Raw genomic sequence first — 17,380 nt, forward strand, 5'->3', positions numbered from 1 at the left:
TGAAACAAACAGTTATTATATTCAACTGCAACAGCTCACCAGTTATTTTGTTGCATACACGTTCAGATCTTAGAAGAGATAACGGTTTCACACGTTTTATCAGAATACACTGTAAAAGTCATAGCCTATACACTAAATTTGTAAGAATTTCTCTTCATATGACATTCAAAATGTGTTTATGTACCCAGGGAAGTTTATTAATAGTAATTTATATGTCTGAGTTTAGTAATAACAGTTAATGTAGTTGTACTGTATGCTGGTGATGGTATTATTACTGGCACATTCTTTTGGAGGGTGTAAATGAAACAAAGACTTGAAATTGAACAAATTAAATTTATTTCCCTTTATTTTAGAAACAGCATCTTTTAAAAAAAACAGATCTGTATAATTTGTGCAATTCTTTCACCTCAATACAACTTTTGTAAAAGTGGAAAAAGATCCTATAAAACTAATCTACATACAATAGGCACAGTATTGGGTTCATTTTAATGATGCACGTACGAATACAACTTTTGTAACAGCATTAGTTGAGTAGATCACATATTTTAATCTATTCCGTATGCAGTGTGTGTGTGAGAGGGAATGAGACACTGATAGAGAAGATGCACTACGTGTTTAAAAGTATTCAATGGCATCCTGCTGAGATTTTGAGGTCTGAATGCCGTGCAGTTGTAGTTTTTCTCCAGCGTGAGGCAGTGCTCTGTGAACCCTCAGATGAACGAAGTCTCCCCCTACATCCACCTGAAGAGGATAGGACACTTTAAATACACTTTCAGCAAGTATCATTAACACAATATGCAGGTTGTGACATGGTACAACAAGTTTACCTTGATAAAATAGTTGGTCCCAGCCACAATCTGTGCGGTGTAAGATACGGCAGTGAAAACGGTAAAAGTCTTTCCAGTCTTCTTTTCTGCAGCAGGCTTGACCTGAAGCAAATTATGCAGAATTCATATTTAATGCAAATGTGGTTAATCTAAATCTGGTCCAAAAATTTGCTTAATTATTTTATAAAAAAAATAATAAAAAAAATCTTGTTTTTTTTCTCTCTCTTTTGATCCAGATATGCTTGTTATATTCACCCTTGTATTATTACATATTCTTATGCTACATTTATTTAAAAATAAACCAAAAAATCAAAGTATAGTAAAAACCAACTGAAAAAGCCTAACACAAAGAGTGTATAAATTGCTGTGACACACCCACCTCAAAACAATGGATTATTAGTTTAATTGTGTTTGGTGTTTGTTTTTGTAAACTTCGAAGGGATGACAGTACAAAGTGCAAATAGTCCATTTTTATAAAAATATTTAAAAAAAGATCCCTTTTGATCCAGACATGCTATTGACATTCACTCTTACATTATTATATATTCTTATGCCAATATATATATATATATATATATATATATATATATATATATATATATATATATATATATATATATATATATATATACACACACACACATATACACACACACATTCTCAATTATTAAACTCAATTTTGCCTAAACCTGATATACAATGACAATAGTGCAAAGTTAACAAATGAATTTTACTTTGTCACAGTGTAGATTCCTTTGGGTGTGTCACTGATGAATTACCGTGACACACCCATCTCAAATCAACACCTACCGAAGATTAGTGATTCATTTAGGTGCTGAATCAGTATTTATTGTGTTTGGGAGGGAATATAGAGATTCTCATGAGTCCAGACACTATAAGTATATAAAGAAATACATTCATTTTTGTTAACTTTGCACTATTGGCACTGTATATCAGGTTTAGGCAAAATTGAGTTTAATAATTGTCTCTTTGAAGACTAGCTATTAAATTAAACCATTCTTCCATAATACACCACACAATGCAAGTTAATATACTATAATATAATGAAACATATAAATTAAATATTAAGGTGGTTGACTGTTTAAAGTTGTATATTACTATTATTATTTTTTTTTATTTACATATAGCACAATAACATACAAACTTCTGAATACTATTAAATAGCTAATACTAACTAAAAAATAAACATCAAGTGCACTCCCACATCAGCTGACTTACACCATCAAAACAAAAGTAAAAGCTCCAGTTTTACCTCATCACAGATCTTCTGCACCTCTGCAGTGGCTTTCTTCACCTCGGAAGGCCCTCCAACAACCGTTTTGGTGGCCATTGCAATAATGTGTCGTTGATCGGCGTCGAGATGTAAAAAAGGTGCTAAACAGTATAAAATCACTGACACTGCAACAGTATTTATGCTGCTTAGATCATATGACTATGAGCCATCACCAGAATATACCACGTGTTCAGAATAGGCAGGGAGGGGTAAAAATAACTATTTTATAAAATGAGGCTAAAACCGTAAAATGATACATAACTATATCACATATAAAGCTAATATGGTTAGTTTTTAAAGTTAAATAGATTTATGAAATATAACATTGGATCTCTAATGTTTCTTTTTAGTTTAATCTGAGGCAGGACGAGTTCAAAAATGAGCAGAAAAAACAATTTGGGGCGGGACTTAGTAGCCCGGGCGTTCGCTCTGATTGGTCAAGTCCAATGGTATTTACAACTTTTACCATTATAATTACACAATGTAAAATTTCCCGTTTGACATGCTAATAAAATTCCTTAGCGCCATTATTAAAGAGTAAAATATTGCCCAGACCAGTGCAGAAGAACAAATATAAGCGACAGTCACGTGGTAAGTGTTGCAATTCTCAGCGCTTTTCAGAATGGACGAGTAGTATGAAGCTGCAGACTCGGAGACCTGCATCTACAGTCCCCCTGCACCCAGAGTCCCGCATTCTCAGACCCCTCGTTTTTCGAGACAGCGCCTCCTATCAAATTGTATCGGATAAACATGTGAAGAAAATCTGAAGAACTTAAGGCAAAACGTAAGTAGGCTACCTTCAATTTTATTTAGCGAATCGTATAGTAGCCTACTCGTTTGATTTATATTTTAATAAAACTAATTTAGCTCATCGATACAACATATGAATAGTCCATTTAATATTTGTAAAGATAGTTTGTAACAAGATTTGAGCCGTTAATGTATGTTTTTTCGCCCTCTTCCCCCCCCCCCCCCCCAAATATTTTGATAGCTAACGTTAGCCTTTAACCTTGGACTTTTTGTATATGTCACAAATGCTGCAGTGATTTTCACTGCCCATTTTGTGCCCCCATATATTTCAAACCCACAAAGTGGTCCAAAGTTCAAAAACATCTCAAGGGACACTTCAACAGAGCAGTGCAACATGAAGGTAACATTAGCAAACATCTTTTTCCTTTTTTTTTTTCCCTTTCTTTTTGAAACATCATAAGACCTATACTGTTGTAGGCTATTCCAGGGTACACCATACATCGATGGAGTCGCCCCTGCCGAACCCAGCAACATATCATTTTATGATTATGCAAAGCGACTTATAACTTAGTTTTTTAATGCAATTGAAGACGAAAAGTAAAGTCACGAACACAGTTTTTTCTTCCTTTTTTCTTTACAGCAAGATGATGTTTAGGTGATCATTAAATAAAGTAGGCCTACAGAATTGTTTATTTTTGGTGTTTTGTCTATTTTGATTTGTTTTGCTTCGCATTCAAAATATCAAAAAACAGATTTTGTAATGTTAGCATGGTAATGTTAATTAGACCATTATAGGTTGAACTGAAATAAAAATTGGAATTTGAATAAGCAGGAGCCGCTGTCTCGAAAAACGAGGGGTCTGAGAATGCGGGACTCTCGGTGGGGGACTGTAGATGCAGGCTCCGAGTCTGCAGCTCCATAATATTGGAGTGGACCGACCACAGTCTGAGTATGATTAGGCTACTACATAAGGATTTGTCTTTATTGCATTTAAAGGACTGGTTTTGAACAAGTTCCATGGTTATATCATATATTGCTCATTGAATTATTAGGTTTAAACGATTATAGTGAAACATCTCCAGTAAATCATAAACGCCCATATATATAAAAAGGATCAATAGAGCAAGCGGCTTTTGAGCAACTGAGCGCCACCTGGAGGAAAACATGCACTCAGATCCGTGCGTGTATCGTCTCAGTCATACGACGATACATGGTCAATCCATAGACTGTAAGGGTCAAACCAATACACTGCTGTAGACCAGGCTTTTTAGATTTAATTCTATCTGTACATACGAGCACGTATCGATCTTCTCTTAGATAAGATAGACATGAATGCAGTAATGCGCGTGAGTTCAGGTGTGCGCGCTCTCGTGGCGCTCCTGCTTCTGTCTGTCTCAGCAGATCAGTGTGAAAACGGAGCTGATAACTGCGATAAATGGACTAAAACATCCAACAACCAACCTCTAAATACAGGTAAAGTATTGAGTTTTCTATGTATCTGAGTTAATAATCACTGGCTTATATCAGAAACAAAATCATTTTGTGATAGGCTAACATAACATCATGCACAGTAAATCATGTGAGTTTGCACGTAGGGTCAGTGACTCATGGGTCAACAAAAGTTAAATGTTGCATCATGTGATGAATAACATGTCTGATCTATGCTACTACATTAGAAAAAAGTCATACCTTGGTAAATCATAACTGTGACAATAAATTATGGCATAAAAAGTAGTGATAAAGAAGTCAATTGACTTTCCAATTATTTGTATCTCATAACTTTTTAAATGTCGTAATTATAGTTTACCAATGCATGATTTTTTATAAAGGGCTTCCATAGGTAGGCTATCTTTATAAGGTCAGGGTGATTATATCATTTTAGATTAAATATACATAATTCCAGATATTTGCATATTAAAGTTCATGCACTTCATGTAGGCCTGCAAGAGGGATATATAATACAAATGCCCTCAAGTTTATACAAACACTTTAAACTGGTGTTTCAGCAGGTACATATTGATGGCAATATGAAAGTAATAACACGGCAATTAAAATAAATGCAGATGTTATATTTAACGTACATGTTTCATTATCATGAACAATGTCTAAAAATAATATAGTCCTAAAATGTTCTTTATTACGATCCAGACGTGTTCTTGGCAGGTTTGTGATAACTGTTCTATTAATATGCTACGTTTATTTTTGGGGTAAACAAATTAGTAGTAAAAACCAACTGCCATCCAAGATATCCATGTATTTCTTTCCTCAGTGGAAGAGAAATTAAGTTTGAGGAAAACATTTCTGGATTTTTCTTCGAATAATGAACTTCAATGAGGGAGGCGTACAAGATGGCGCCCTGAACACACACGTTTGTGAGCTCGGCAATCCCAAACTGTTTTATAGTAATTATAACGAACTTTAGAGTTTTTTTTTTGTTGAGAATTTCCGTTAATTAATGTTTTGAATTCTTGGAACAACAATAATGGGAGGATCTGATAAGAGGAAAGGTGCGAAGAAGTCAGGGAAAACAGTGCCGGACACTCCTGCTAGATCTGCTAGCACAGGTGACGATAAACAAGCAGTTTGTCCTGCATTCGGGGTATTGAAGGACAGTTTGCATGATTATTGTGAACAAAATGATGAGTCTGAAATTATGCTGGCGGAGGAGGTGATTCCGCCGCTTCCCGACACTCCGTGCAGTTCTCCGGCCGTTAAACTTCGAAGAACTGATAACGTAAATACGGCAATTATTTCCACACAGGTCTCTGAGCTCTCTCAGTTGGTGAAAAATAGATCAGACGGTTTGGAAAAGTTGATTGGCGAAAACTCGCGGGTGATTAAAGACATGAAGGAAGAGATCTGTAGGAATACGGAACGAATCTCTGGAATGATGGAAACCATTGAGTTTGTTTGCAGCTAGGTTAAAAGTTTGAAAAAAAGAGTTGATTTTATTGACTCGCGCGCAAAGAAAGAAGAAAATAACTCCACTGAGCGAGAAAATCGCCTGGCTCATCTAGAAGCCTACACACGCAGATCCAACCTGAGAATCCAAGGAATTCCAGAGAAAGAAAGAGAAAACGTCCGTCATGAGGTTATCAACGTGTGCCAACGTCTTCTACCACAATTTAAAGATACATTTCCTGAAGTTGTTGATGTGGCGCACCGACTTGGCCGTGTTAATTCAAATAATAAAGCTCGTGGAATTATCTTCCAATTCACCTCGCGTTTTTACCGAGATGTTGTCTGGCGTGCCGCCAAGGACGCAGAGTTTCTGATTGAGAACCGACTGAAAATCACGGAAGATCTGTCACCGGCCGATAGAGCGAGGAGGATTACGCTTTGGCCCATAGTTGAAAAGGCCCGTAAAGAGAACAAAAGAGCTTTTTTTCGTCGGCGGACGAGCATTTGTGGATGGTACGGAAATATTTCCTCCTGCTTAAAAGATAACGGATTTGAATTCCGCATTGACTGATGCTATGCTGACTTGACCTGAACATCCACTTTGAGCCAAAATGCCGTTACCCACTTTGACTGTGGTGCGTTTTTTTTATTTTTTTTTAATTTTTTTTTTTACATCCACTTAAAAGAAATAGGATTATTTCAGACTTTCTTCGATCTAAGTAATAATGTGAATTACTTCAACCCTTAAAATGCGAATTATAGTTGTTGTTCCTCAATTGTACATATTTTCTAGATAGATTAATGAAGGGATTGTTGAGCTCATTCCTTGCTTGTTCTGACCGGTTAGGTTCTGTCTCGGTGACTTAGTCCTTATACTTGTTCTTAGAACTAATTCTTTCTTCTATTATTGTTCTTTTCTTCTTCTCTTTATTCCTCTATGTCCTTATCTGTTATTTCTTTAAACTGTAGAGGGCTACGAAACATTCTTAAGCGTAAAGCAGTCTTTCTGTATCTTAAAAGTTTCAACAAAGATTTTTGTTTTTTACAAGAATCTCATTCAACTTCACAAGATGTCAATTTATGGAGATCACAATGGGGGTTGGAAATGTGGATGTCTCATGGAAATGAGTATTCTGCTGGAGTTTGTATTTTAAAAAATAATTTTGGTGGAAAGATTCTGGCTACTGATTGTGACATCAATGGTCACTACGTTATACTTGCTTTTCAGTTCGCAAATATGACTTGTATTACTGCTAATATTTATGGATATAATTCACCAAAAGATAATACGATAATAAAAAGATAATTTTTTTTAATAAATTAGAAATGCGTATTTGTCATATGTTATCTAAATTTCCAAATTCTTCCTTAATTTTCGGTGGTGACTTTAATGTTGTTTTGAATTGTACCTTGGATAGATGGCCCCCCCAATCTACTAAAACTAATTCTGAGTATTTATTATCCTTTATGCAAAAATTTTCTGTTGTTGATGTGTGGCGAGAAACCCATCCCTTGCAAAAAGTTTTCACATGGAACAATAATTCCCTTTCTAGACAATCCCGACTTGATTTTTGGTTGACATCAGCAGAGTTGTCAAATATAAAGACTGATATACTTCCCTCACTATTGTCTGACCACAAGGCCATTTCTATTTGTATTCCATTTGTATCTGCTCCCTCACTAAGTAAAAGATCCTCATATTGGAAACTTAACACCTCAATTCTTCAACACAACGAAGTTCTCACTAGGATTAATAACTTAATTTCCTTTTATTGGCTTAAAGCTAACAAAGAGAATATTTTTTGCATTAATTGGGAACTTCTTAAATACGAAATTGGGAAGTACTGTCGGAAATACAGTAGTTCGTTAGCAAAATCAAGAAAAAGTAATGAAAACCAGATTATTGCTAGAATTTCGACATTATCATGTAAAAATGTAGATGATCTTACAGACTCAGAAAAAATTGAGCTTGTTGATCAAAAACATAATTTAGAGGATATATATAGACGGAAGGCTGAAGGCGCCTTCATCAGATCTCGACGGAATTGGCTAGAGGAAGGTGAGCAGAGTTCTGCCTATTTTTTTAGGTTAGAAAAGCAGCGAGTTAAAAATTGTATTCAGCAACTAAGTATTGATGGGAATGTAACTGCTGACTTTAAGATGATTGCAGACTTTTGTGCTAAATTTTATAATGATTTATATTCTTCTAAATTCTGCCAGCAGTCCACCACGGAATTTTTTGAGTCCATATCTCACATAAAACAAATTAATAATGAAGATTGTAGTCTGTGTGATGCACCCATTAGTCTTTCAGAAATTCTTGATTCTATAAATAATTTAAAAAGTAATAAATCCCCAGGTACTGATGGACTATCTGCAGAGCTTTATAAAGCATTTAGTCAAAAATTAGCACCTTTTTTACATAAAATGTTTTTAGAGAGTATTGTGAAAACCAAGCTTCCTCCCTCTTTATGTCAAGGGCTAATAACTTTGATTCCTAAGCCCAATAGAGATCCCCTTCTATTAGAAAATTGGCGCCCGATTTCTTTATTGAATACCGATTATAAAATGATTGCCTTAGTTTTAGCTAAGAGGCTAAAACTTATTCTTAATAATATAATAGATGAGTGCCAATCAGGTTTAATGCATCAAAGACATATTTCTAATAATATACGCTTGATTTTTGACTTGTTGGATTATTCAGACCTTATCTCTACTGATAGTTTTATCCTCTTTCTTGACTATTATAAAGCATTTGATTGCTTAGAACACGAATTCATGTTACAAGCACTGCACAGATTGGGTTTCGGTAATTTTTTTTGCAAATGTATTAAAATGCTTTACTGTAATGGTAATAGCTCTATCCGACTCAATAATGGCACCTCTCCTAGGTTTTTTTTAAAGCGTGGTGTAAGACAAGGTTGCCCCATTTCCCCATATCTTTTTCTAATAGCTACACAATTTTTAAATTTACATATTAAAGAGAGCCCTGTGAAGGGAATTTCTATTGCTGGTACGGAATTGTTTACTAGCCAACTGGCAGATGATACAGCATTGTTTCTAAGAGATGTCTCTCAGATCACAATTGCTTTAACCTCTCTTCAGTCTTTCTCTAATGCATCTGGCCTTTTGCTTAATGTTAATAAATGCGAATTACTCCCGATTAAAAAATGTGCTGCAACCTCTGTCTCAAACATTCCCATCAAAGAAAGTGTCACCTATTTAGGAATAAAAATAATAAAAGATACTAAACTAAGATGTCAGATGAATTTTAGTTCAGTTGTGGAGAAAACACAAAAAAAATGTAACTTTTGGTTGTTAAGAGATGTCTCTTTGAAAGGCAGAACTCTGCTTACTAAAGCAGAAGGGATTTCCCGCTTATCCTATGCTGCTCAGTCTTTAATTGTGGATAAATCTACTTGCAAGTTGATTGATGTAATGTTGCTCAAATTTCTTTGGAAAAATAAAACTCATTATATTAGAAAATCAGTTATTTTGAATTCTTATAATAAAGGTGGCTTAAATTTCATTGATTTTGAATCTCTTATCAATACCTTAAAAATGAATTGGCTTAAACGTTTCCTTCACAATCAATCTTCTATTTGGAGTATAATCCCAAGATATATCTTTTCTCAATTAGGAGGTATACATTTTCTTTTAATGTGCAATTATTCAGTTAGTAAACTTCCTGTCAAACTTTCCAATTATCATCAGCAGATGCTTATGGCTTGGAGACTTTCCAAAACTTAATTTCTCTTAAAGAAAGACATGGATATCTTGGATGGCATTGGGGTGAGTAAATTATTTGGAAATATTTATTTTGAGGTGAATCACAGTGAGTATATTGGTTTAGTTTGATGAATTCAATGGATTCAAGTCACTGAATCAGCATTTCTTGTGGGTGGAAATCCAGATTCCCATGAGTTTACACACATTTTTTGATAACTCTGTACAGTTTAATGTACATACCATCTCAGGCAAAATAAGGAATTTAAGAATTGGCTCTTTGAAGACTATAGGGAGAGTCACTAAAATATTGATTTAAATATAATAAATATAAAGTAGGGCTGGGTGATTTGGCCAAAAAAAAATAATAATAATTTTTTTATATCAGTCGATGTCGATAAATATCAGGATAAATGTCAAATCTTTATTTCTTTCCAGTTTAAAGGGAGATTTTTGCTCCTAAGTGAAAGTTGTAGAAACCAGTGTTAATTGTGGTTTTAAACTACTCTTTATTGTCAGAAGATAGCATGACAAACACTTGCCAAACAGGTGAACATTTCACAAATCTGAGGTAGAACATTCAAACATGTCATTTTTCCTTAACATAATAAATATCTGAATAGAACAATATATTTCTTAGTTTCTACATGTGCTAATGGGGGATATTGTTCAAGTCTTGAAACAGGTTTTTGTTGCCTGACTTTGATGGCCCGTATCTTCACCACAGTTTGCAGTGCAGGCTGCAATATTAATATTACATGTTTTGTCTCGAAACGCATATTTGACAGTGAGTTGACTGTAAATCTGCATCCTAACTCAAGCTAATACTACTTATTGTTAAATTTATGTTCAATAACAAAAACAGTAACATCTGTTAAAAAAAATGTAACGACCACATTTTTATTTGGTAAAATGTAATATTCTGACTGTTTGAGTTTTATTAAAATTAACCATTGGTCATCCAGTATCATGCATATAGATCATGATAACCACAGATAAAACCAGGCATAGCCTATAGCACCTCACATCATGGCAAAATGTAACTTTATGGTTTCTATGGTATTTGTATGAAAAACAGTAGCGTAAATACATTATTAAATACTGTAATTATATTCCATTAGTCATTTAATACATTGTCTACAGTAATAATATAGGCTAATACAATTCAATATTTATATCCCACATTTCATGGTGCAGTTAATATTACTAGGCTAACGTTACAGTAAATCCATGGTAAATGGATTCAGTATCAATTCAGATTCTGACTGTATCGTTGCGCACAGTGTTTCTCCTAATTTGTCAGCGCCGTTTCATCTGCCTTTAAACTGGTTTACTGGACATTTGTGTTCTTTGCTAATTTGAGCCGAGCGGATAAATGGTCCGTGTGGCGCGCGGTTCAAATGAGTTTTGTTCCACTTTTGGCGCATAAACATTATCGAACATTTATTGAACTCTTGATATTGTTTTATCGAGAAAAATGATACTTCAGACAAGCGCCCCCCGCGAGAAAGAAAACACTTTCAATGATGCCGTTGGACAGAACAACTAAGGCTATCAATAAACTGCCATTGCGCAAAAGTATTGTAATATGAAAGGCTCCAATTCAGAGCGGCACGAAACGCTTATGCGCTTCCCGTGCGCAGAACGATGCGCTCGAAGCAGCATGGAGTCACGGCGCGCAGCGCCTCGCATTGAAAAGTTCGAAGCACAAAAGTAAGATATACATATATTTCTTTATTTATTCATTAGTATGAGCCTTTTAACAGTTTTAAATTTCAGTTAATGTGCGCGTGAAGAGCAATTATGTCGCTCTCTACTCCAGTGTTGTGTTCACTGATCAGTTGTGTTGTGATCTAACAGACACCCGGTTGAAAGTAACATGTGAAACTCCAGCACGTTAACGTGCTTTGATGCAAACCATAGACCTTTATCTACAGTATAATAATAGGAAAATTGACTCATCTTGGAGAGTGTTTCATCATGTTGACTGTTTTACCCGAGTGCTGTTTGAGTACTGCATGGAGAATGATTGACAGCCGCAGCGGAGGGAAGCACTAAGATTAATTTAACGATTTAAATCTGTACCTCACATTGAACTATATGTAATGGCTTCAGAAAACTTGGAATATAGTACACGGAAGCATTATAGCGCTTTATAATGTTTTTGTGCCTTTTGCGTTGTATAACAATAACATTCGTAGGCTACAATATTGGATCGGATTTGGATGGTCTCGTCTGGCGATACCCGATCCGGCAAATATTGGTAGTATCGGAGCAATAGCGATACTGAGTATCGGATCGGCTCACCCCTAGTTTATATTAGCTGAATTTACATTTTTCTAGGAATTATTTGACATTTACACCCACGATGGCCTGAATGACGACCATCATAGAATCAAGTTTAGGACCTAAATAAAGTGGTCCCATAAAGTATTTAGTTAGGTTACAACACACACTGCCTTTCAAAAGCTTCGGGTTCAGCAAGAGATTTTGTTTTTAAAGAAATTAATACCTTTAAGAGAGCATTAAATTGATCAAAAGTGACAAAAAAATAATGATAACGTTTTAAAAATGTCCATTTCAAATAGCAGCACAACTATTTTTAACACTGATAATGATAACAATCAGAAATGTTTCTTGAGCAGCAAATCATCATATTATAATGATTTCTGAAGGATCATGTGACACTGAAGACAGGAGTAATGATGCTGAAAATCAGCTTCGATCAAAGGAATAAATTAAATAGAAAATATATTGCAATAGTATTTCATATTGCTGTTTTTAGGGTGTTTTTGATCAAATAAATGCAGGTTTGGTGAGCAGAAGATGCTTCTTTCAAATACAATAAAAAACCTATAATCGTACCAATCCCCCAAAAAAACATTTATGTTTGAAATAAAGCAATTGATATAGTTTTGGCACGTCACTTTAACCTTCTTTGGATCTGCTGTAGTTCATATATAGTTATCTATAAACAAAATATCAGATATCCCGTGATGAGTGTGTAATGACTGTATCATAAACAAAAGAAAGAACATATGAATTATCATCAGCAGATTGTCGATACTCACCCGTCGTGTTTCAGATGGTGTGGTGACGTACGAGCAGCTGAAGCTCATGATGTCCACTGGAAGCGTCCAGCTCGTCGATGTTCGTGAACCGGATGAGCAGGAAGCAGGATTTATTCCAGGAGCAACCAACATTCCTTGTAAGTCACACAGTTCGGCACTACACACACACACACACACACACACACACACACACACACACACACACACACTTTATGAGTGACAGTACTTTTGTTGATGTAGTGGGAGAGGTGGAGCAGGCCCTCAGACTGAGCCCGGATCAGTTTAGAGAGCGATACGGCGTCACAAAGCCTCACAGAGAAGACTCAGACTTTGTGCTGTACTGTATGAGAGGGAAACGCAGCCTCACTGCGCTGGAGACCGCAAGAGCTCTGGGATACACAAGGTACACACACACACACACACACACACACACACACACACACACACACACACACACACACACACACACACACACACACACGTTTACTTAGCTATCTACATGGGGACATTCCATAAACATAATGGTTTTTGTACTGTACAAACTGTATATTTCATCCCTTTACACTAACCCGAACAAGACTTTTTGAAACTTTGAATCAATTTTAAAACGCCACACACTGGCGACCCCTGCTGGTCAGAACAGTGTAAGTGCAGCAAAAACTCAACATGCAAAAAAACACCTTTTAGGCCATGTTTACACGGAAACGATCTGAAGAGAAAACGCAAAAGTGGTGTTGCGTTATCACTTTTTATTCTGCGTTTAGACGAGCGTTATCAGGGGGGAATATGGTGACGCAAAAGTGTGTGAAATTCGATGTAGTATGCACTCCAGGCGGCTAGGTGGCAATGTGAAGCACTGCGACACAACAACACCAATATCTGAGAATATTTTGTACAACCATAGACATCATATAGATAGACGCCCTATCGACCGCTACTGCCTATTGGCACGGACGAGAATTGGAGCCGCCATCTTAAACCGGTCACCCGCTCCGCTCAGTGTAATCTGAGTGAAATGAGCTGTCAGCGCATTAAATTAATCATATCTCACTGAATACTGAACTGATTTTCACGCGGTTTTTTTTGCTGCAAAGGTCATTCATGTAGCTATGATACAGGACACATGGTTCAGCGTATTTTAATATCCATAGTAGGCTTAACAGTAATATAATATTCTGATATAAGATATAAGTGACCAGACACATTATGTGTGATGAAGGATATAATGTATTTTATAAATCACACACTATAAATATAATAAAGAACCAGAAACAGATAGTTGCAGTAAAGTAAGATATTTTAATAAGTTGAAGAAACAATTTATGATTTGTGACACGCACATACACACGAACAGACACACAAACAAACACGAACAGACACACACACACACACACTCTCTCTCTCTCTCTCCCTCTCTCTCACACACACACACTTTCACACAGAACGCAGCCACCGAATCCACCGAACGCAGCCACCTGTAATAAAAAGCTTTTCAACGTGTTTGCATCAGTAATTTTTAAAAATTAAATTCGGACAACATTAAGCCTGTACCTTTTTATTGTATGTGGATGTGGGAGGGGAAAATGTCGAGACTAAAGCCCTATTCGGATTAACTTTACAAGGGTAGATGGAGTAAGTTTATAATGTAATTTTACCACAGGACTTCTGTAATATCAATAGCCAAATCGCATGTGATAATAAGATATAGGTTATCAATAACACTAGAAGTTGGAGGGCCTCTTATCTGCTGCCACGCAACGAAACTAGGAATACGACCGGTTCAAGATGGCGGCCGGATTTCTCGGTTTCCAGCGGCCAATAGGGCATCTAGTCTCTATATGATATCTATGTGTACAACTTCTGACATGGACATATTGGGGTTATTTTCCTGTACTGGCGCATGCCTGTGACATAAACACGTACGTGACGAGAGCCACAGTGAGCAGATTTGCGACCGTTTAGATGGGAACGCGATGCGACGGTGGATCGTTTTTAAGATTTCCACTCTGGAGGGTGGTTTCACTTTTTTGCGTTTTTAAGCCCCCAAAACGCCGTCGCCGTGTAAACGAAAGGCACATCCGCTAAAATATTTTTACGTTTTCACCCGGAATCGTTCTCGTGTAAACAGGGCCTTAGGCTACATAACAATTCCAGATATTTTATTGAAGGTAATCTATTAGATGCAACAATCATCATATACCATTAAATATGAAGTGTCTTTATAATATGTGTCATTTTATTAAATTTTTGGGCTTGTTTTATGGAGAGTTCGGGTATCAGTAATCAATAAGAGACCTTTAACTACAACGTACAAACCTCTCTGTACAAAGTTGACAGAGATTATGGAAATTTCAAAAAGTATGAGGTAATGAAGCCTTGTTTACTGAAATCATGTGATTTTGGCAGTTTGATACGCGCTTCGATTCTCTGGTTAAAAACAAATGATTCGCAAAGTTTTGAAGCTTCATGAAGCGTGTTTCAAAAGTGTCCGTTACTAAACCGCCTCGCCAGAAAAGTTTACAATAAATGCCATCAGACTCCTTACTTTCCAATCCTCAATATTTACAAAATATGTAAAAAGCCAAGTGTTATTGAAAGGCCAATCTGAAATCAGTGTCAGAAAATAAGCTAAAGTCCAAATACACCAAACACAAACAATCATTACTCACAGTCTCCAAAACTCTCTACACACATACAAACTCTGCAACTCTCTCTGCTCAGAGCACAAGCGGCCCTACAGGAAGTGATGATGTGCTTTTTAAAGTACTGTGCACCAATCAGGACACGGCATCAGTCAGCCTGCAGGAGCCAATCAGACGACGTTCCTACAAAGAAAACAAAACACATAAACAAACCATAGGGTCATAATACTCATAATATACTGAGAATATGGATCTCACACTTAAGGAGGAAAATAACACCTACATTTAGCAATTTATGCTGAAATTCTCATTTTGATGAAGATGCTGATTATTTATGTGGCCAAAAAGTAAGATGAAATTCTGATGCTTGTAATGTAAATCATTGAGATCTTCATAACAGTACAGCAGATACTTGCATGAAATGCATATAAACATCAGTTGTCACTCTACATCTGCCAATGATACGTCTTAGTAAGATTATATTTAAATGCTTTTTTAAAATAGTTTTATGATCAAAGCTCTGTAGTTTTAAAACACATAATTCAATGCAAACACAAAGATGACTGAGAGACGAGCAAATAAACGTTCCTCAAAAGCCTGATGATCATATTTGAGACTCAACATTTTAACATGATTTTTCTAATAAATGATGTATGATAATCAAGTAAACCTAAACTGCTACAGTGCACTAATTGTTCAAATATTACTATAACAATGTCAAAGTTATTCTTACGTTTACTTTATAAAAATGAAAGATTTCAAAGCAAAAAGACCTTGTGAACCACGAGCTGAAGGGGGACGTTTGCACAATTGTAAAAAAGGTATTTTACTTGCTAAAAATGTAAACTATCAATCAGACGACAGAAGGCATGTAGTAGATCGAGTACAGACGGTTTTTCAGAAAAGTTTTGATCATGTTTATGACATTATATTTTGCAAATCAAATATGATATTATGGGTTCATTTAAGTCAAGTCAAGTCACCTTTATTTATATAGCGCTTTTTACAATACAGATTGTATCAAAGCAGCTTCACAGTGATAACATGAAAATAATATAACAGAGTTTGTTTCTAAAAGAAAATTGAGTCAACGTCCATCTTAAGTAAAGCAGATCAATAATATTATTGAATATTAAATGTCCCCAACTAAGCAAGCCAAAAGCCAAGGCAACAGTGGCAAGGAACCAAAACTCCATCAGGTGACAGAATGGAGAAGAAAACCTTGGGAGAAACCAGACTCAGTCGGAGGGCCAGTTTTCCTCTGGCCAACAAAGGAACAGTGCATGATTTATGATTCGGGCAGCATTACAAGGCAGATTGGATCGGAACATTTAGAAATTTATCCAACGAGTTTTAAGAGAGTTTTTTTAATTTAATTTAAAATTAAAATTTAATTTAAGAGAGTTTCCCTCTATGATTTGGTGTCCTTCATATGTCAACATTTATTTTTCCTATGCTTTCTTGCATTTTCTATTTGTTTTGTTTTTATAGGTAGTGGCATTAGTTATATGACTGTTTTTTTAATGTAGAAATGGTTTTATGAATATAATGCATTTGAACAATCATTACTTGAAATGAATAAAATCATGAGTCATTGTAATTTCTATAGTCAATTATGCTTTGTTCTTAATTATTTAATTGGCTAGAAAATGCGCTGTAAATATTGCTATTAAATTATTTTTTATGATTTAAATCCTCATCCGGTAATCAGAAAAACCTAAGCAAGTCATGATCATTCATTGGATTCTCCTCAGTCACTCACAGATGACAAAATTCAGGCATCCGTGTCTCTGTTTGTCTCTCAGGGCCCGTCATTACGCTGGAGGATTCAACGAGTGGCTTCAGCGGGAAGATCTGTGAGCAGAAAGAGTCGAGCATAAAACTTGACAACAGAGGAATGAAGCTTATTTCAGCTCCGTCAAGGACCTACAAGACTATGATTATGAATTTATACGGCACTTGACTGATAAAATTACAGCAGAGAAAAAAAATGTATTCATCAAATCTCACAGATGTGTCTTTGGCCAGACCCGTTGCTATGGGCGGGCCATAAGAGGCCGGGCCCGCCCCAAAAAAATAGCATATTGTGATAAAGTTCATTATTTTCCATAATGTAATGATAAAAATTAAACTTTCATATATTTTAGATTCATTGCACACCAACTGAAA

The 17,380-nt window shown here is 35.7% G+C and overlaps 2 protein-coding genes across 2 annotated transcripts; one reads left to right on the plus strand and one right to left on the minus strand.

Annotated features, from left to right (window-relative positions):
- Positions 1–313: 313 nt before the first annotated feature.
- Positions 314–2,279, minus strand: LOC143732373 (cystatin-B-like). The gene is made up of 3 exons (XM_077223387.1): positions 2,101–2,279; positions 828–929; positions 314–741 (listed from the first exon to the last, which is right to left on the minus strand). Exons 1-3 carry the CDS (start codon positions 2,176–2,178, stop codon positions 616–618), a joined length of 306 nt encoding a protein of 101 aa, XP_077079502.1. The 5' UTR covers positions 2,179–2,279; the 3' UTR covers positions 314–615.
- A 1,758-nt stretch (positions 2,280–4,037) lies between these two features.
- Positions 4,038–17,380, plus strand: LOC143732338 (thiosulfate:glutathione sulfurtransferase). Its single transcript, XM_077223317.1, has 4 exons — positions 4,038–4,344; positions 12,584–12,706; positions 12,810–12,972; positions 17,017–17,380. The coding sequence occupies exons 1-4, from the start codon at positions 4,200–4,202 to the stop codon at positions 17,069–17,071; spliced, it is 486 nt and encodes a 161-aa protein (XP_077079432.1). The 5' UTR covers positions 4,038–4,199; the 3' UTR covers positions 17,072–17,380.

This window comes from Siphateles boraxobius, unplaced genomic scaffold (assembly GCF_051911475.1).
Source record: "Siphateles boraxobius isolate OS27281-9 unplaced genomic scaffold, OSU_SipBor_1 120, whole genome shotgun sequence".
Lineage (NCBI taxonomy): Eukaryota > Metazoa > Chordata > Actinopteri > Cypriniformes > Leuciscidae > Siphateles > Siphateles boraxobius.

What these genes read in the sequence shown, in the direction of transcription:
- LOC143732338 (XM_077223317.1), top strand. Translation starts at nt 4,200, where the DNA reads ATGAATGCAGTAATGCGCGTGAGTTCAGGTGTGCGCGCTCTCGTGGCG. An exon ending in CAACCAACCTCTAAATACAG is followed by an intron (nt 4,345 to 12,583) that starts GTAAAGTATTGA and finishes GTCGTGTTTCAG; the next exon opens with ATGGTGTGGTGACGTACGAG. An exon ending in AGGAGCAACCAACATTCCTT is followed by an intron (nt 12,707 to 12,809) that starts GTAAGTCACACA and finishes TTGTTGATGTAG; the next exon opens with TGGGAGAGGTGGAGCAGGCC.
- LOC143732373 (XM_077223387.1), bottom strand. Translation starts at nt 2,178, where the DNA reads ATGGCCACCAAAACGGTTGTTGGAGGGCCTTCCGAGGTGAAGAAAGCC. An exon ending in TGCAGAAGATCTGTGATGAG is followed by an intron (nt 930 to 2,100) that starts GTAAAACTGGAG and finishes AATTTGCTTCAG; the next exon opens with GTCAAGCCTGCTGCAGAAAA. An exon ending in GGACCAACTATTTTATCAAG is followed by an intron (nt 742 to 827) that starts GTAAACTTGTTG and finishes TATCCTCTTCAG; the next exon opens with GTGGATGTAGGGGGAGACTT.